At 36.2% G+C, this 21,859-nt stretch overlaps 1 protein-coding gene across 17 annotated transcripts in view; it reads right to left on the reverse strand.

Moving 5' to 3' along the window:
• ATF7IP (activating transcription factor 7 interacting protein) overlaps positions 1–21,859 on the reverse strand; it is a 126,865-nt gene that overhangs the window by 46,098 nt on the left and 58,908 nt on the right. For 9 of the 17 annotated variants that reach the window (XM_078338280.1, XM_002752118.7, XM_078338282.1 and 6 more), the window contains 4 exons: positions 13,483–13,569; positions 11,590–11,735; positions 9,696–9,833; positions 671–736 (listed from right to left, as the gene is read on the reverse strand). In XM_078338280.1, the coding sequence (XP_078194406.1) occupies positions 671–736; positions 9,696–9,833; positions 11,590–11,735; positions 13,483–13,569 (437 nt within the window). The remainder of the gene's footprint in view (positions 1–670; positions 737–9,695; positions 9,834–11,589; positions 11,736–13,482; positions 13,570–21,859) is intronic. The other 8 variants (XM_078338283.1, XM_009003296.5, XM_078338287.1 and 5 more) reach the window with 1 other exon arrangement.

The raw sequence follows: 21,859 nt of genomic DNA on the forward strand, positions 1-21,859 counted from the left end.
AATACTAAGATACTTTGGGAAAAACTGTAAGAGCCCATACTAGGACACTGACAAGAACGTAAAATGAAAGAAACAAAGTAAGACAAATCCCTGAAACATAATTTTAAAGACAGAAAGCACAGCTTCAAGAATTGCATAACCTAAGGGGCCAGGTGCAATGGCTCATGTCTGTAATCCTAGCACTTTGGGAGGCCAAGGCAGGTGGATCACCTGAGGTCGGGAGTTTGAGACCAGCCTGGCCAACATGGTGAAACCCCATCTCCACTAAAAATACAAAATTCAGTCGGGTGTGGTGGCAGGCAACCATAATCCCAGCTACTTAGGAGGCTGAGGCAGGAGAATCACTTGAACCTGGGAGACAGAGGTTGCAGTGAGCCAAGATGACGCCACTGCACTACAGCCTGGGCAACAGAGAAAGACTCCGTCTCAAAAAACAAACAAACAAAAGAAAGAATTGCATAACCTAAAACAGATTAATATAAATGTTGATATATGAGAATAGTAAATGAGAATTTGAAAGGGGTTCATTAGTTTGAGAGCTGTAAACCCAGAAATTACATATAGGAATATACAGTATGAAAGCAAATTACAGAGTTTCCTCCTAACTCAGCATTTCCTAAGATTACCACTTAGAGCTAAACATTAATTATGCAAGAATAGAAAATCTTACTTCTTGTCTTTTCTTAAGATCTTCTTTGGCTGCTTCAAAGCGTTTGGTTAACCTGGCTATCTTGGCCTGAGGAAAAAAAGACAAAAATGAATGGAAATCAAATGGTATTATAGCATTTAAAAAAATGAATATATAACAAGAAACATGTAGAAAACCTGATCCGCAGAAGATAGCTAAGAGCAAAGAAAATACATTATCTGATTGTAAAATATATACTTGGAAAATACAGAAAATAATAATTAAAACTAAGTGACCCCTAAACTCAATACTCAGATGTAAACACTCTTAATTAAGTTAGCTTATTTCTTCCTCAAACTGTGGCTGTTGCTCACTTACCAGTACATTCCTGAATATGTAGGCCTGTGTTTCCTGGTGTTTTTTTTTAAACATAGTTGTAATCATACTCGACCCTCTGAGAGTCATAAAGTAGACAAATCTGTTAGGTCATGAAAAACTTCTTGCCACTACTGCATCTGGCTACATGTGCAGGCTTCCTGTGACACTTTCAACACAAGTGTAGATGAATGCTCACATATTACTTTTTCAAAAATTAAATTCCATATTCAGTTAATCTTTAGCAATCTGATAAAAATGTTACCATGGCTAGGCATGGTGGCTCACGCCTGTAATCCCAGCACTTTAGGAGGCTGAGGCAGACAGATCACCTGAGGTCAGGAGTTCAAGACCAGCCTGGCTGACATGGTGAAACCCCATCTCTACCAAAAAGACAAAAATTAGCCAGGCATGGAGGCGCACACCTGTAATGCTAGTTACTCGGTAGGCTTAGGCAGGAGAATCGCTTGAATCTGGGAGGCAGAGGTTGTAGTGAGCCAAGACAGTGCCACTGCACTCCAGCCTGGGACAGAGTAAGACTCCGTCCCAAAAAACAAAACAAAACAAAACAAAAAACCCACTACTTTGTTAGTATCAACACGGTCAGTGAGATTATTAATCATTTGCTGTGCTTATTTAAACTAAACTCCCTGATCACATATTTTGCCCAAATACACATTGAAAGGAAACCTAAGGACAAAAGTAGAATAGAAAGAAAAATAAAGAAAAATTCTCCTATCACTACATGAATATTTGGGTGTATTTCCTTTCGGTCTTTAGGCATAGATGCAATATTCAATTGTTTCTGTTGTTGTTGCTGCTGAAGCCATTTTACATTAAACATCTTTTCAAGAAAATTCAACTTCTGAGTATATTCATGAGGCTCTACATAAGAAGAGCTCTGCCAGAGAATTTCTTTTATCTAATAAGGGCATTCACTTTATAAAAATGATGAAATGTTATGATTTACTTTTAAAGTTTCTTTCAAAAAGCAGTCACTTCTAAACTAGACCCCAAATCTTACAATGTATTTAAGTCCAATATTATGGCCTAGGTAGTCAGTCACCTATGACTCCCAAAGATTAAGATTTTCCTAAGGACTTAGATACTTATGCATGTTATTAAGGCTCAAGATCATACAACATAATTTCATATCCTTAATATGAAGTTATCTTTCTGATGACTAAAATATCTCAATAACTTTTAAAAAGGTATATAAGGAAGCCGAATGCAATGGCTCACACCTGTAATCCCGGCACTTTGGAAGGTGAAGGCGGGAGGATCACTTGAGGTCAGGAGTTCAAGACCAGCCTGGCCAACATGGTGAAACCCCATCTCTACTAAAAATACAAAAATTAGCCAGGTGTGGTGATTGGCACTTGTAATCCCAGCTACTTGGGAGGCTGAGGCAGGAGACTCGCTTGAAACCAGGAGGCAGAGGTTGCAGTAAGCCAAGATCATGCCACTGCATTCCAGCCTGGAGACAGAAAAGGAGACAGTTTTTTTGTACCCCAATTTATGCAAGAATATCATTTTTTCTTTGGTCAGATCATCTATGTGGTTATACTATAAATTGCATAGTATATATAATATTATTATTTATTATTCTATTTTTACTTAAGCTCCCCCAAAATCATCTTGTAAATGTTACATGTATAGAAAAAGGTCTACAAGGATACATTTCAATACATTCCAAGGTTAAATGTAATCATCCCTGGAAGCTGTAACTGGCAAAAAGTGGGAAAGAAAGTGAACATAAGGGCCGAGCACAGTGGCTAACACCTGGAATCCCAGCACTTTGGGAGGCCAAGGTGGGCAGATCACAAGGTCAGGAGACCATCCTGGCTAACACGGTGAAACCTCATCTCTAATAAAAATACAAAAAAATAGCCAGGTGTGGTGGCACATGCCTGTAGTCCCAGATACTCGGGAGGCTGAGGCAGGAGAATCACTTGAACCTGGGAGGCGGAGGGTGCAGTGAGCTGAGATCACACCACTGCCCTCCAGCCTGGGCGACAGAGCAAAACTCTGTCTCAAAAAAAGAAAAAAAGTGAACATAAGAACCTCAGTTTCGCATCATGTAGATCTGTAGCATTCAAACTCTTTTTGAAAAGAATTATTATTTTTAAAATGAAACCAGTAGCAGAAAAGCAAACTCAAAATGTGAACATTAATTTATAGTTTTCTGATATTTATATTATAAAACAGAAATCAAAGAGCAACCTTTTTGTTTTTACAAAGGAAGCTGTACAATTTTTAAAATTATAATTCAAAATATCTACCATACTATATCCAAAAATGGCTATTTTGGCAAATACGCTGAGACTTTTTTTTTTTAAATGAATAAATAAGTCATTTTTGTAACTCCAGAAAAGTAATATTCTATTACATGGGGTTTTATTTGGCAAACTAGACAAACCAAGAATTTCTTTGAATATGTACCCAGGAAACCTCTTAGGAAATAACTCTGCTACAAAAAAAAAAGTTTTCTTACTATCCAGTTTGTCCTATAACAAAATATTACTGGCTCAAAAAACAAGTGAATAAACAGACCCATAGTTTGCATTATCTAAAACTGTCTTCATATTAGGCTGTCATAAATTTACTTCATTGATGAGGAACAGAAGCAGAGACTGAAAGGAAAAGTAAAATAGCCATTTTCAATTAAATCTACTTAAAACGGTATTTTCTAAGTCACAACCAACGGAATATTATATTCCAGGGTGTGTTGACAGCTTTTCCATTTCCATAAGAAATCTAGTTGAAATTTTGAGTATTATGAATTTGAACTATACTGCCATTTGAGAGGAATCAAGTCCTCCTATCTAGGAGCATAGTATATCATGGTTGACTCCTATTTTCTTGTGTCCTTTTTCTTCATAATGGTCTTAAAAATTTATTTTTAGGTTTATTCTTAAGTGCTTGCTCATTTTTAAATAACTAGCATATGTGAAACATTTTTCTCATTACGTTTTCTAATTGGCTATTGTTGATGTAAGGAAAACTATTAGAATATATTGTTCTTCTATCAGGCAGCTGCTAAATCTCCTCCTTCATTCAACAGTTTGCCAACCTAATTCTATGGGGTTCCCACTTACCAACTGTTACTCGTTTCTTTTTTCTGTCTCATTGTATTGCCCAAGACTGATATCAAAGCTCTAAATCACAGTATCTGTTAACAGATACTGCCTCATTCTCAAATGTAGTAGAAATATTTATAATCATCCATTATTAAATATAATATTTACAACAGGTTTCTGAAAGCGGTCCTTCGAGAGATTCAAGGTATTTACCACCTATTTTCACATGAATGACTGATGAATTTTAACAAATCCTGATTTTGCAAGTACTGAAATGATCACACTATTTTTCACCTTTCCTCTATTGGTACAGTGAAATATAATTGTTAATACTGAACCAGGCTTGCATTCATAAGAGAAATCTATGCTGCGAATAAAACTAAACTGTTTCTTCTTTTCTTGTGCTAGAGATTTCACAGATGGGCTTACTTCATAAAACGGAGGTCTCATCTATCTCCACACCCTGAAACAGTTTACATCAGACAAGAATTATCTGTTGCTCAAATATTTGTCAGCATTATCTGGCAAAGCTTTCTAGGTTCAATGACTTTCAGAAATAGATCTGTGACTATAGTTTTGATAGAGTTCCTCAAAATGTAGCTTTCCTACTTCCTTTTTTGAGACAGAGTCTCACTCTGTTGCCCAGGCTAGAATGCGGGGGCACAATCTCGGCTCACTGCAACCTCTGCTTCCCAGTTCAAGGAATTCTCCTGCCTCAGCTTCCCGAGTAGCAGGGATTACAGGCATGCACCACCACACCTGGTTAATTTTTGTATTTTCAGTAGAGATGATGTTTCACCATGTCGGCCAGGCTGGTCTCAAACTCCTGACCTCAGGTGATCCACCTGTCTCAGCCTCCCAAAGTGCTGGGATCACAGGCATGAGCCATCGCGCCTGACCTGCTTCCTTTTTATATACAATAGATTTCATTCCTGCAAGGTTAACATAAAAAGGTTCTTAAAGAACCTCCTCTGGATCTTGTCTCCTTTTCCAATCCCTGTGCAGTTTATTTGTATTTATTTTTATTTCTAGGTCAAAGATTTATCAGACCAATAGAACAATTTGTCTCAGATGTATTCAACTGAACAATCTGTCCCTGGATAATTATACTGAAACATATTAAGCCAAAATATCATAATTGCTTAACAGAATATTGTTCTGAAATACATAGCAAGAAGGAATTGAAAGTTTTATTTCCAAACCAATTGCACCAAACAAATTTGGCCCAAAATGAGCATAAAAGATCTCAACAAACTCCTCGCATGGTCCTGCACTGTGCTTTATATTGGTTCTAACAGGAATCAATTTGCTAAGTGTTACTATATTTAGAGTGAATGGTAGAATCAGGGTGAACTATGTATGCATTGCAAAATAGGTGGCAAAGTTTGGGTAGAACGGTTGCCAATAATTGCCACATGGGTTGTATTTACACCAAAAAACCATATTTCCCTCTCTAGAGCACAACCATAATGATATTTGATTTGGTATGCTACTGAAAGTAAGTAGATATTAATTCAAACCTAATTGTTATAAAGTTAAGATGTTTAATCCCCAGGGTAACCACTAAAGAAAAAACTAAAAACTATATAGAAAGAGAAGCAAGATGATACACTAGGAAAAAAAATCAATTGCAAAACAAAATGCAAATCAAAACCCTAATGAGATACCACTTCATATCATTCAGATCCTATAATTTAAAAATGTAAGTAAAAATAAAATAACAAGTAGAAACAAAAAAGATATGGAACATATAGAAGAAAAATAAAATTGCAGACATTTTTCCTTATTAGTAACTACTCTAAATGAAAATAAAGTCCCTGATTAAAAGGTAGAGATTGGCAGAACTGATAGTAAGTTATGACCAAACTATATAGCATCTGTAAGACTTCATCAAAATGTAAAACTTTTGTGCATCAAAAGGCATTATCAAGAAACTGCAGACAAATTACGGAATGGGAGAAAATATTTGCAATCATGTATCTAATAAGAGTTTGTTATCCAGAATTATATAAATAATTCTTACAACTCAACAACAAAAAGGCAAAAATCCAAATTAAAAATGGGCAAAGGACTTTAATAGACATTTCTATAAACAAGCACATATGACTGATCAACAAGCACATGAAAAGATGATCAACATCATTAATCATTAGAGAAATGCAAATCCAAACCCTAATGAGATACCACTTCATACCATTCAGATGTTATAATTAAAAAATGAAAGTAAAAATAAAATAACAAATGTTGGTGAGGATGTGGAAAAAAATGGAACTCTCACACATTGCTGGTGGGAACAGAAAATGGTAAAGCCACTGTGAACACAAGTTGGGTGATTCTTCAATAAGTTAAAGAATTACCATATGGCCCACAATTCACACCTCGTTATTTGCCTAAAAGATTTGAAAACAAGTATTCAAATACTTGTATTCAAGTTCAAAGCTGCATCATTCACCATAGCTGAAAAGTAGGAACAACTCAAATGCCATTCAATGGATGAATGTATAAACAAAATGTGGCATTTACCGCCATATAATGGAATATTATTTAGCCCTAAGAAAGAATGAGGTACATGCTACAAACACGGATGAAGCTGGAAAACATGCTAAGTCAAAGAGGCATATGAAATATGCAAAATAGGTAAATCAATAGAGACAGCAGATTAGTGGTTGCCAAGGGCTAGTGTAAGAGGAAAAGAAGAGCAAGTGTTTAATGGGCAAAACGTTTCCTTTTGAGTTGCCAGTAATGTTTTGAAACTAGATATAGTTGTTGTACAAAATTGTGAATGTACTAAATAATAATGAATTATACACTTTAAAATAGTCTGGTATCTGAATTTTATTTCCATAAAAAGACAAAGTATTGGAATAAAACAGAAAGAGATGGGAATTAAATTGGGCTTGGTAACATTTAAAAAATAGCAAAGTGAGGGCACATGATTATGGGTGAGTGAACAGGGGAAACAATATGAAATCAAAAGGCTGATATCAAAATAAACACTAACAGTACCCTGTAGGACAGTAAAGCAACTAGTGGATATCAAAAAAAGTGAATTAAAAACGAAGAGATTAAAATTAAAAATTTTTTTAAATGAACACTAGTTTTACTGATACACAATTGAGAAACTTGGACTATAAAGAGAATGAAGTAATCAGTGTTTTAGAAAGATTAGTACCATGCTTTGGAAGGACCAGCAAGAACTTAAAAACTAATACCAGAGTGTTCATATAAAAGGTGTTACTATAATCAAGGAACTGGCTAATGATGGCCTAATAAAGAGTGAAAAGAATTGAGAGAGATTGTTTTTCTAGGAAATAATCAAGTTGCAACTTGGCAATTCACTGTGTATATAAAATGACTGATGGGGATCGGTTTCCAAGAATTCTAGAGCTGTCAATAAGAGGAACGATGGGAAGATTTTCCTTCAAGAGTTTTCCAAGAATTCAGAAATCATCAGTAAGAGGAACATTTGCAGAGAAGATGACTAGCTTGGCATTAGAAAGACTCAGAGTCTGAGACTACAAAGCAACATCTAAGTACACATTTAAACGTTAAGAAGGCTGGATTGCACCTTATGTGTGAGATGATAGGTGTCAAAACCTCAGGTTTCAGTATATATTTATTTATTTATTTATTTAGTAGACGGTCTCACTCTGTTGCCCAGGCTGGAGTACAGTGGCATAATCTCAGCTTACAGCAACCTCTGCCTCCCGGGTTAAAGCAATTCTCACACCTCAGCCTCCCAAGTAGCTGGTACTAGGCATGTGCTTCCACACCCAGCTAATTTTTTGTATTTTAAATAGAGATGGGGTTTCATCATATTGACCAGGCTGGTCTCAAACTCCTAGAGTCAAGAGATCCACCCACCTTGGCCTCCTGAAGTGCTGGGTCACAGGCATAAGCCCCTGTGCTGAGCCAAAAACTTAGGTTTTAACAACACAATTTCATAGTTGCACCCATGGGTGTGATGAGAAACAATGAATAAAATTATTCTTTCAAATCGTCAGGCATTTTCAGATGTAATTCAAATTTTTAAACAGTACTAGAAAAATAGAGTTTAATAATTAGATAGGTCGGGTGCGATGGCTCATGTCTGTAATCCCAGCACTTTGGGAGGCCGAGATGGGAAGACTACTTGAGCCCAGGAGTTCAAGACCAGCCTAGGCAACATGGCGAAACCCCATCTCTACAAAAAATACAACTTGGCTCCTGCCTGTAGTCTCAGGTACTTGGGAGGCTGAGATGGGATGATCGCTTGAGGCTGGGAGGCAGAAGCTGCAGTGAGCTGAGACTGTGCCACCATACTCCAGCCTGGGCAACAGAGTGAAACCCTGCCTCGAAAAAAAAAAAGATAACGCTATCATTATAGAAAGATCTGCTAAAGGTGAGAAGCAGAACTAGTGGATTCCTAAATGGTTCACTACAAAATTAGTACAAAGACTTTATCTTACATGAAACAAAATTAACAGTATGAAACCTAGAAAATAACTTTGAGTCTAGGAGGTACACTTAAATTCTAATCATATTTAACGAAAATTTCATTCATAACTGAAAAAGTGATTTCACCTCTAGGGGCCACTTTCCCCTCATCTGCAAAATAAGGCCCTCTACATGGTTTACTACTAAGCATCTTCGGACTATGCTCATATATAAAATAGCCCAATAGGAATCATATACTTATTTATGACAGAATGAATGCATTGATTCAAATACCAGCTTTTAGCTTTTAAATAAAGTAGATTACTATACCACACTACTATGTGCTCATTTCAGCTCATCAGAAGCTCTGGTATATGTTAAAATATAGTTGTACTTAATAAAAGATGAAAAGTAGAAAGTAATAAATACATGTTAGTAAACTAACATCTTTAAAACCTAAGGTCCATGAAAGGAAGTGGATTAACATAAAAAGAATCCCTAACAAGTATTATTTGGTACTTATTATAGCATGCTAATTGACAGCCTTTCTTCAGTGACTGGGGAAAAAATTATGAGGCACAAAGTTAGATCCAGTAACTTCTGAGCCTCTGTTATGGTTTGAACTATGTCCCCTAAAGGTTCATATATTGAAGTCTGAACTTCCAGGATTTCAGACTGTGACCTTATTGGTAAAGAAGGTCACTGCAGAGGTAATTAGTTAAGATGAAGTCATACTGGAGTATAGTGGGCCCCTACTCCAATAACTGGTGTCCTTTTAAAAAGGAGAAATTTACAAACATACATACAACGACAACACCATGTAAAGATATAGCCAGAGATCAGGGTGATGTTTCTATGATGCCAAAGACTGTCCGCCTACCAACAGAAGCTAGAGTGAAGGCATAGAACAGCTTCTTCCTCACCGCACAGCCCTCAAAAAGAATCTATACTGTTGGCACCTTGACCTTCAACTTCTAGCCTCCAGAACCGTGAGACAGAATATTTCTACTACTGTTTAAACCACACAGTTTATTGCCCTTTCTTTACAGGACCCCTGGTAAACTAAAACAGACTCCTTTTACTTCTTATATTTAGAATTTAAATGTATTTTATAGTCAATTTCAAACATAAATCCCAGAAAATAAGTTATAAAAACAATGACACAAGGAGTATACAATTCAAGTCCATGTACAAACCTGTAGTTCAGTAAGAACTGTTTTATGCCTCTTATTACATTCAATCTTTTCCACTCGTGTTTTCAATTCTGCCAAAGTCTTATCAAATACAGCATACTGCAGCGCACACAATTTTTCTTCCAGCAACCACTGTATAACCTAAAAGAAACAAATATTCCTTCATTATGCCGAGAAGGCACTCCAGCAAGCAATAAACAGCAAACGTTCTTAACTGCCAAGAAGATAGAATTGATAAATTAACCAATTTCATGAATAATACATACTAGAATCTATAACACAATACCACCTGCTGAAATCTTCCACTTTTATATATATATAATCTACTTCAAGAGGGTAATACATACTAAAAATAGAAAATTTCCAGACAGTAAAATTTTGAAAATAATTTGAAGTTTCATTATTTTGTCCCCATATGCCCTCCGTATCATGCTCACAGCACTTAAAGGAAACCACTTAAAGGACCAGTTTTTAGAACTTCTAATCTGTTACAACTACTGATTTTTGTGAGACGCATTAAGAATGACACTCTAACATTGAATTCTATAACACTTCTAAATGCCTACCTTAAAGTTTCCATATTCTCATTATGGGTCCACAACAAACAAGCCCATGAGCCATACTTGAGTAACACCGTGCAAAGAAGTAAACTCTCAGGACACAGCAGTTTTCAAAATTATTTCACATAACTACCTTCATAAGCCTAACAGCTCTATAACAAAGACTGAATAAGTATCATTATCCATACATCAAATAAAAAGAAACTGGGGGGGGAAAAAAGCACTGGGAGTTTTTACTGCCTCACTATTCCTTTTTCTACAAAGTACAAATAAGTATGCTATATCTTACTGGAAGAATTTTGATCTAAAAACATTTATTATTAAATGTCATCGTTAAATATATAAGACCTTGAAAAACTAGTTATCACCATTTAATATTCCTCTCTAAAAAAAAAGCATTTGTACAAACATTTGTGAACACATGTTGAAAAACATATAAAATACTGAATATTTTCATTATTTCTATCTCTAGTCAAACAGATGTAGGGAGAATGTCAAAGTCTGTACTTTAAATATTCCTTTCTCTAGTCCTTCTAAAGCCCTGTCTCTACCATTTTTATACTAACTCTAAAGTGCACAATAAAGAGACTAGAATGTACAGGGTTATAACCATGAAACCAGCTTTATAAAGATTAAAATGTTTGCATTTAAAACTCTAACATTTCCTTTTCACAATAAGATTACGTTCCATATGAGAAAAAAAGAAAAGCTGAAAAACAACATTCCGTTTTGTTACCAAAGCAAATAAAGAAAAATGTCATCTACTCTCCCTTCTGTTTTGATAATTATAACCATCTTTTAAAAAAAAGATGTAGCCAAAAAGAAGTCAGAAGAAATTTTAAAATTAAATTATCAAGAATAGTAATAGACTTTTTAATTAATTTATTTATTTTTAAAAGGAAGTCTTGCTCTGTTACCAGGCTGGAGTACAATGGGATGATCTCAGCTCACTGAAACCTCCACCTCCCGGGTTCAAGTGATTCTCCTGCCTCAATCTCCCAAGTAGCTGGGATTACAGGCACCCACCACAGCATGCAGCTAATTTTTGTATTTTTAGTAGAGATGGAGTTTCACCATGTTGGTCAGGGTGGTCTCAAACTCCTGACCTCAAATGATCCACCTCAGTCTCCCAAAAGGCTGGGATTACAGGTGTGAACCACCCACCACATCAGGCCAGTAATCGACTTTACAAGCTCAACCACTTTCTTTAAGTTATTTGTTTATATGATAAACCAGATTACGTCAATAAAATACAGAATAATGTCAAAAACCTAGAAGAGGACAGACAGTGGTACTATTTATTCAATGTGGTTTATAACTTATAATCTACACAATACCTTCTGAAGTTTCTGGTTAATATCTCCTTTGGCTGTAATCTTTACTTGAAATTCTGCCTCATATTCTTCTTCCATATATCGACGACGTTTAGACTGTATATTGTCCATGTCTTCTGATTTAGAACGTTTTCGTCTGGAAAATTCATCTGAGAAGAAAAACAACAATGATCACACTGGGGTGTTTTTCTTATAGCTCTTAATGCATATATATTATCCATCCTCAGCAAAATATTGTTTCTATCACGATAGAGTTTTCAATCAACTATTTTTGATTTGGAGATCAGAAAAGTAGGTATACAGCTTTTAGCTTAAAACTTGAAATGACTGTCAATATACTAAGTAAGAACCGCCCGACAGTCAAGCAATGCACACTGTGAACACAGAAGTTCCTTGAAATCTTCATATTAGGAAGGAGAACTGCCTAACAATTGTGTCATGAAGAAGGTAGATGAAATCATCTCATCTTCATTCCTGTAACTAAATGCCACACTGCACATGAATCCTCTGACAAAATACAGTATTCATTCTCATGTCAGAGTTTTAACTATACACAGCTTAATTATTTCTTTTTCCTCTGTAAGTACAAGAAAAAATTCTTAATCATCAGCCTTACAAAACTAGCATAGTAATAGTTATTAACATATCCTAATCAATTTCAAATAAAAATAAAATTAATGTCATTAGAAGTATTTATAAAAAATATAGACTAGAAGACTTCGCTTAGAAAATTTGTTTCAAATACTCTTAATATTCTGGAATCATAAGCAAATAGTATTTGGTTTCTTATTCAATAACTAAAAAAATTAAAGTACTAGTCTCTCCACACTTTTTAAACACAAATGCTTTTATGTAACCATGCCTATCCAACTCTATATCACTCTATATTTGTATCTATGTGCCTACTTTTTAAATCCACTCAATTCTACAATTTATCTCATAATCATGACTTACCCACAGTCATATCTGGAGAGCAGCATGACAGGAGAGTTACAGAACCCAGCTTTCTTGACTTCTAGTCCAATGACCTCTCTAAAAATCTAAGGACACTTAGTCCATCATTTCCCCCACTTTCTTATTAAGCTAAAAAAATCCCTCCCTTTCTCTGTTCCTCCCTCTCTTCCTTCTTTTATTCTTTCTCTTTCTCTTTTTTCTTTCTCTCATTTTCTTTCTCCCTCTCTCCTCTTCTCTCTTTTCTTTTCCTTTTTCTTTTCTTTCTCTCTCTCTCTTTCTCTTTCACAAAGTGTCATTCTATGAAAGAGTACAGTGGCTCGATCACTGCTCACTGGAACCTTGAATTCCTGGACCCAAGCAGTCCTCCCACTGTAGCCTCCCAAGTAGCTAGGACTAGAGGTGTGTGCCACCATGCCTGGCTAATTCAAATATTTTTTCTGTAGAGACAGGTTCTTGCTATGTTGCCCAGGTTGGTCTTGCATTCCTGGCCTCAAGCAATCCTCCCATCTTGGCTTCCCAAAGTTCTGGGATTACAGGTGTGAGCCACTACATCCGGCCTCATAAAGAAAAAGAACCTTAACTAGACTAAAATACACCCTTCCATTCACTTATATTAGCCCATACAAAATTCTTGTAGTTTCATTCTCTAAACTTAAATCTAAAGCAATTTATCTCAAAACACAGTACCTTGGCAAATTTTAAGCTGAATCTTTCTGTGGAACAATAAAAAGTATAAACAAACAAAATTAAAGATTGAGGTATATGAAGAATACTTTCAGAAATACTTCAGTTAACGTCAACAAAATGATATAATTTGGCTTTCTTAAATTGCAAAATTTTACAATCATTTCATGGTCAAAAAAGAATATTCCATGGTTGTAAATACAGAAACAAAGAATTATTATTTTTCAAGCAAGGTCAAGTTTGTTTACACATGCATACTTTTCTCAGAAGGTCTTTCCTCATCTTCATGTGTTACTTGCTCTTCTTCCTCAGGTTTGTTGTCCTTTTCATTACTTTCTACTTCTGCTGTTAACAAATACAGAAAAGGAAATCTTACTTGTACTGGAATTCCTAACAGCTCACTAATTTACATTTTTAGTCACTATCCAGTTGCAAAACTAACCTTTTATAAAATCAGAGTCACAAAATGTAAAATTTGGGGAAGGAAAAAGAGGAGTATAAACTGGTAGAATGAATGATCAAGTCCACATTCAACTGTTCAGCAATTCACAGCAAATTCCACATGAGATTTAATCTTAATATAGATTTTAAGTAATTTTAAAAAATTATTTAGTAATTTTCTGTCACCAATAACATTAATAAAACATGAAAACAACTGCTGTAGAGCATTTTGATTCCTTTACATTCAATAATTAAAATAGTGGCCATGACAATTACCATAAAAATTCCAAACTACTGGAAAATTCAAAACACCTAATATGTTAAACATACAGGTTGAATCATTAAGTTACTTTAATTCTTATGGAATAGAGAGTTCATAAACAAGGAATGGAAAGGCCATTCCAACTATAATAAAGACTTTAAATATATACCTACTTTGATAACAACAACTGAGCTAGGTGCTTAATAGCTGTTAAATAGTCACAATATAATCTCAAACTGTAAACTGTATTTTTTGTCATCAAATTGATGAGGAAAACATTCAGAAGGGTTAATTTTTTTTTTCTTTTTTGAGACGGAGTTTCACTCTTGTTACCCAGACTGGAGTGCAATGGCACGATCTTGGCTCACCACAACCTCCGCCTCCTGGGTTCAAGCAATTCTCCTGCCTCAGCCTCCCGAGTAGCTGGGACTACAGGCACGCGCCACCATGCCCAGCTAATTTTTGTATTTTTAGTAGAGATGGGGTTTCACCTTGTTGAACAGGATGGTCTCGATCTCTTGACCTCGTGATCCACCCTCCTCGGCCTCCCAAAGTGCTGGGATTATAGGCGTGAGCCGCCGCACCCGGCTTTTCTTTTCTTTCTTTTTTTGCTTTGAGATGGAGTTTCGCTCTTGTTGCCCAGGCTAGAGTGCAGTGTCATGATCTCAGCTCACTGCAACCTCTGCCACCAGGGTCCAAGCAATTCTCCTGACTCAGCCTCCTGAGTAGTTGGGATTACAGACACCTACCATCATACCTGGCTAATTTTTTTGTATTTTTAGTAGAGATGGCATTTCCCCATGTTGGGCAGGCTGGTCTCCCAACTTCTGACCTCAGGTGATTCACCCGCCCTGGCCTCCCAAAGTGCTGGGATTACAGGCATGAGCTACAGTGCCTGGCCCAGTGGGGTTAATTTTCATGAGTACAATAGCTAAATATAAATTAAACCAGAAGGGTTAATTTTCATTAGTCATATAAAATATAAAGCCAAGTACAATAGCTAAATATAAACTAACCCAGAAGGGTTAATTTTCATTAGTCATATAAAATGTAACAACTTAACAGTGTTGCCAAAAGATATTGTTAAAAATGTCTATTCAATTATATTAAATAAAATCCAAGAGGTACCAGAAATGTTCTTTTAGTAAATCAATAAATGGCTCTTCAACTAACCTACTCATTAAATGAGGAATAAGAGAGCTACGAAACATCACTAAGATGCTTGACTTCTATTTTTCCCCCTTATGTCACTGCATCTTGCTTCTCAGTGGCTTTAGTTAAGCATGCTACGTTTCATTATGTTCTCCAACTAATAGTAAATAAGCAATCATAAACTATATAAAGATTCTGAGATGACATTTCTTCTCGGATCATCATAAGCAATTATAAACTATATAAAGATTCTGAGATGACATTTCTTCTCGGATCATCAGAGTTTTTAATCACAACAGCCCTAACAGCAAAAGTCAAGATTAAAAAACATTTTAAAGATATTTTAGGTAAAAATAGGCAGAGATGAGGATCACTGGCAAATACCTATTAAGGGGCTAGAAGTATTTTTTTCACTCTAAGATAAACAATAAGCTAACAGGATTACTAAAACTATTTTTGAACTTTAAAATAAATTATTTGAAAATTAACTTTCCATTTACTACCCTTTGCTAATTTTAAGTGTTTTAAGACATCATCTCTCAACCTCAGTTTCAATGAAATAAAAATTTGTTTGCTTTCTTATAAACAGATCAAAAACTCATTATAACATATTTTTTTCTATATATATTTTTCCATATCTTCCTGATTTAATACTGAGTATTGGTAACTCCTGAGCTTCCTAGTCCCCAGAGTTTCAAGAGAGACAAGAGTAACTGGGTTGCTTGAGATAAAAGGTTTAGATAGTCTTTATTCAGCAAATCCTCACATCACAGAAAGCACAAAATTAGCCATGGCTCCAATTAGGGTAACTCCAACCCATAGATGCAGAACACAGCAGAGTAAACTGGCCTGGTTTGGTTTGCCTCTTTTATACATGTTAGTTTCCTCTCCATAAGTCAAGCTCCAGCTTGAGATTTCTTCATTTTATTCAAAAACCTCCTCCTATCACCCAACCCCAGTTTCCATATATGCCTAGAAGATATTACTGGATTCCCAACACTTAAATCAAAATACTCAGGATTCATAGAATTAAAATATATGTTAGAGTTTTATTTAACAGACAAAACTTGGGATTTAAAAAATGGCCTTACATTCTTTAATTTGATTTTGTCCCCAAAGCCTGAAGAAAAACTGAGAATGGGTCTCCTTCAACCCAGAGTAATAATCACAGGTGGTACACAGACAACTTTAGAAGTAATTTCAGGTAGTTCCTGGGACTCCTGAAACTCATCCAAATAGGTTAAGAATGTCTTTATTAGAATCTTTCCTTACTCACAGATAAGTTTCTGTTACGATTTTCTTGAGTATAACCTCATCGCAATTTGGCAAGTTCTCACAGTTCCATGTGTGATATTCTTTCCTTTCAAGCATACTAGACAGTAAGCTCACTGAGGGCAGACATCAGATCTCACAATTTTGGTAACCCCAAAAACTTTTGAGAAATAGCTGAGACAAATTAGATGTTTAATACTTATCAGATGACTATTATCTTTAATAAAGTGCTGTTAAGTAAAGGTAGAAAAGTGTATTTTTAAAGGATTACAAAATAGAATTTACATTAGGGGACTTAGTTTCCCATTGCAGAATTATACTTTACAGAACTTTGTTCTAAGAAAAAATGGACAAAAACCATTGCCTTAGATCAGAGATTGTCAAATCTTTTCTGTAAGTGCCAAAAAATAGATATTTTCAAACTTGTTAGCCACATGGTCTCTGACCCAACCTCTTAATTCTGTCCTTGCTGCAGAAATCAGCAATAAGTGCTATGTAACATGTCAACAAATTATCATAGCTATGTTTCAATAAAACTTTGTTTACAAAAACAGGGCTCACAGACCAGTCTACCAATTCCCTGCTTTAGATTACAGGCCTCTGTGAAAATATTTTTAACAAAACAAGAAATTCCTACAGACTAATTAAAGATAATACCCATTAGAAAAATGGGCAAGGGGGATGAACAGGCAATTCATAAACAAGGAACTACAAAAGGCAAATAAACCTACAAAGATTCTCAATTTAACAAGACCTATCAGAAAAATTAGGCATGAGTGATAATGTGACTTTTCCAGACATTTTTAGTTTTATTTAACCAATACAGAGTGGCAAATAATAGCTTCTATGTGAATTTTTGCACTCTTATAAAAAGCAAAACCTAGTGGGGGAAACTTGTATTTTATTATCTCCAATTCTTCCTCCCCCCATTCTCTCTTGAACCTGAATCAGGTTTTCCACTCCAGCACTCACCAAAACTGCCCCTTGTAAAAGTCACCAATGATCTCCAGGTTGTTAAATACTTCTCTTCATCTCACAAGCACACACAGCAACATCTGATATAGGTAAACAGTTCCCTTACTCCCTCCTCAAAACAGTGTCTTTGCTTGGCTTCGGAATCACCAGAATCTCTCCATTCTCTTCCTAGCCCAAGAGCTGCTCTTTCTCAGCTCCTTTGTTGGTTCTTCCTCATCTCCCAAACCTCTAAACACTCAAATGCCAGAAGCTCAGTTCTCAGATCTTTTCTCCATGTAGACTCACTCTGAGCAGAGTTCACCTTGTCACCTGACTTCACTTAATAGGTACATACTATCTACTATATTTTTCTTTTTTTTTTTTTTTTGAGATGGAGTTTCGCTCTCATTACCCAGGCTGGAGTGCAATGGCGCGATCTCGGCTCACTCCAACCTCCACCTCCCCGGTTCAGGCAATTCTCCTGCCTCAGCCTCCTGCGTAGCTGGGATAACGGGCACGCGCCACCATGCCCAGCTAATTTTAGTAGAGACGGGGTTTCACCATGTTGACCAGGATGGTCTTGAGCTCTTGACCTTGTGATCCACCTGCCTCGGCCTCCCAAAGTCCTGGGATTACAGGCTTGAGCCACCGCGCCAGGCCTATCTACTATATTTTTCTAATACAAATCAAGTCACTGATCTGAAATCCAGACTTACACATCTAACTCAGACAACAGTACTCATCTGAAAATGATCTTCCTCCTGTACTCCTCCTTCCAAAATCTACTTCATCTTTGGTCTTCCTCAACTCTGAAAGTAAAAATCTACAATTTGCATACTAGTGTATAGAACTAAGAAGCTCCACAAAGAGAAGCCAAGTACAATAGCTAAATATAAATGGATTGAGATGATAAAGAATTTTAACTGAACACAACTGTGACAAATTATCAGTAAATTGACTAAATCATGCCACTTCTATCAATACTAACCTAAGCAAAAATAGAAGGAAGTCCCAAATTCTAGTCTAAGGTAATTATCCTCATTAGAATCAGTTTATGTTTATTTTATTTATGTTAAAGATCCAATGAGCAAGGGGGAGAAAACATCAACCAGATTTTTTTTTTTAATCTGAAATAAAATCTGGAAGGAAACTATGTCAGTGTTTAATGTAAGCTCTGGTTCACTCTAAAACAGATATTTGTCTTCAAAAATCTTACATTTAAGAAAAAGAAGAACGTGGAGAAGGCCTATCCCTATTTTCCATGGAAATAGAATGAGAAGGACCAAAAATGAGAAGACAGAGAATGCAGTAACCTAAATGCTCCTAACAGCTAAGGAGGGTCTGAAGACAGAAGACTATTATTAAGAGCACATCCAAGTATGGAAGAACAGGTAAGACAAAGAAAGGATGTCCCCAGATTTACCAGCATGGTCATCAATATCATTTCACTGAGAAAAATTAAAAGTGGGGCAGCTAGCAAGGCAGAAATCAAAATCCAGTTAAATGGAAGGGTTAAGAGAAGAAAAAACGGTGCTAGCTTTGTTTATATAAGTTGAAAAATGGCTCTGAAAGAGAGTAATTAGTAGCTAGAGGAAAGTATATGGTATGGAGATGCAAATCCTCTAGTGTTGGAACATTCCCAGGAAGATAAATCTTTATTTTACTATTCTCCTTAAACAGACTATCATTTTAATAATTTAGTGAGTTATCAATTATATCAGAACTATGCCACAATTCAACAGTGTCTCTAGGCTTACTAAGGTATATATGCAACACTTTTTGACTTCTTTCTTCTACTTTTGTAAAATTAAAATAGCTTTTCTATTTGCTTTGTTCTCTTTCATTATTTCTTGCTGCTGCTAATGCTCATCATAACTGCTATTTCAAATATTTGCTAAACAAGTGCCTGAAATGACAGAAAGGTTATGCTATTTTCCTTTTAGGACACTCTAGATGTTAGCAGCTAAAAGGAAGAGCAGTATTGAAGTGAGACTTTAGTACCTCAGCTAATAATTCTGTGTTCTGAGAACATTAAAAATTAATCAAGAACAAAGGCATTTATTTAAGTAACATTTCAGCAGGTATACTGTACAGCAAGGTAAAGGACATACAACAGATTCATAAAAAGAGAACAGAGTATACTTTAAGAAACAATTAAGAAACCTTTCTTGAACAGAAAGTACACAAAACTACCTTTAGAGGAAGGGGAAAAGATATAAAATAAAAGCTTAGTTATGAGCCAAGAAATTAAATCTATCATGAAGTTTGCCCTGCTAATAGCATACCGTCAGATTAAAGGCAATAATGTTCCCAACTCTGAATTTTCAAAGTATGCAATATTAAGTCAAAGATGACTTAATATTCATCTCTCAGCAGTTAACTGCCTTGTGTGGGATGACCTCCAATATCAAGATTCTGACTTAAGGGTCAGGTGTATAAACTCATTAAATCGCAAGTTGCAATTTGATTTTTTAACTTTCTTACACAGACTTAAAAAAAATAAATTATAAGGCTTTTTTAAGGACTTGTCCTAGTGCTGCACTCTGTATAAACACTTTTTGAATGGATGAATGAAGTTCATTCTCAACACTGTCACCTATTATCTTTCCAAAATGTAAATTTCATTTTCCGCTACTTGAACTCCTTTACTGGCATTCCAATGCTATCATAAAGCTTTAGCATTATAATCAAGGTCCTTGGTGATACGCTTCTCTTATATTACCTATTATTCATTCACTTTACAAATATTTACTGGCACTTACTATGTGCCAGGCACCGTTTTGGCCTGATGATGGTGACTCAGAGCAGGAGTAATAGCAGTTGTGAATTGAATCCTAGATCTATTAAGATAGTAAGTAATACCAACAGAATTTCCTGGTGGACTGAATATGGGACGTAAAAGAAAAAATAAAAATGGTTCCAAGGTTTCTGGCCTGAGCAAGTAGGATGGAGCTGCCATTGAAAGGAATTAGACTTGGCCGGGTGCAGTGACTCACACCTGTAATCCCAGCACTTTGGGAGGTCAAGGTGGGTGAATCATGAGGTCAGGAGTTCAAGACTAGGCTGACCAATATGGTGAAGCCCTGTCTCTACTAAAAATATAAAAATTAGCTGGGCATGGTGGCGCATGCCTGTAATCTCAGCTACTTGGGAGGCTGAGGCAGGAGAATTGCTTAAATCTGAGAAGCAGAGGCTGCAGTGAGCCAAGATCGTGTCACTGCACTCTAGCCTGGAGACAGAGTGAGACTCCATCTCAATAAAAAAAAAAAAGGAATTAGACTCATTAAAATCCTATGTTACAGCAGCAGGGACAATATAGCAAGACCCTGTCTCTATGAAAAAATTAAAACTTTGCTAAGTGTGGTGGCACATGCCTATATTCCGAGGTACTCAGGAGAGGTTTAGGTGGGAGAATAACTTAAGCCAGGAAAGTGAAAGCTACAGTGAGCTATGATTGTGCCACTGCATTCCAGCCTGGGCAACAGAGCAAGACCCTGTCTCACAAAACCAAAACAAAAACTCTATGTTATTGAAAGGGGCAAGACATCCCTGAATACATCTGGTGTTCTAATAAAGTTACCTTCCTCTGCACTCCCAGAATACCAATTTAACATTATTACCGTACTCGCAGCCTTGTATTTAATGACCTGCGATTTAATTCTCGTGTGTATCTTCAGGGCAAATACTATCTTCCAATCTCTAGAACCAAGAAGGGCCTGGTCTGTCTCTTTATATAGGCTAGTTGAATGCTCTTTGAAAATAAAAAGCCATCCTTTCTTTTTTTTTCAGGCAGGGTCTCACTTCGTCACCCAGGCTGGAGTACGGTGGCATGACCTCAGCTCACTGCCATCTTTTTTTTTTTTTTTTGGAGGCAGGGTCTCACTTTGTCACCCAGGCTGGAGTATAGTGGCACAATCTCGGCTCACTGCAGCCTCGACCTCCCAGGTTCAAGCAATCCTCCTACCTCAGCCCCTCAAGTATAGCCAAGACTACAGACAAGCGCCACCACATCTGGCTAATTTTTGTATTTTTTTTTGTAGAGACAGGTCTCGCCATGTTGCCCAGACTGGTCTCGAACTCCTGAGCTCAAGCAATCTGCCTGCCGCAGCCTCCCAAAGCCCTAGGATTACAGGCATAAGCCACCACACCTGGTCAAAAAAAGAAAAAAGTCATCTTTTAGTAAGAAAAAAATCTACTTCCAAAAGCTGGTATGATATATTTGGGGGAAAATTGTCTCTGTGTCTCTTAGATCTGCCTCCATTTTTTCTCTTTTAACAAATTAGACTGTGTTTTATGCTAGCAAGGTCACTTCTCTCATAGATGTCTAAATCTAAAAGAATGTGATATAATGAGAACAGAAAGTTATTCATGCCTTTCTCAGTCTTCCTCAGGCTGAAAAAGTTTCATACAGGGGTAGTGTTTTTGAGTTGACCATGAAAGAAGGCAGAATTTTTCTCACTCTCTTTTGCTCTAGTAATGATACAAGAGATGGTAGAGACAGGTACTGAACAAATCATAACGTTAATATACCTTTTACACAAGGAGTTGGAAATC

This window comes from Callithrix jacchus, chromosome 9, assembly GCF_049354715.1.
Source record: "Callithrix jacchus isolate 240 chromosome 9, calJac240_pri, whole genome shotgun sequence".
NCBI lineage: Eukaryota > Metazoa > Chordata > Mammalia > Primates > Cebidae > Callithrix > Callithrix jacchus.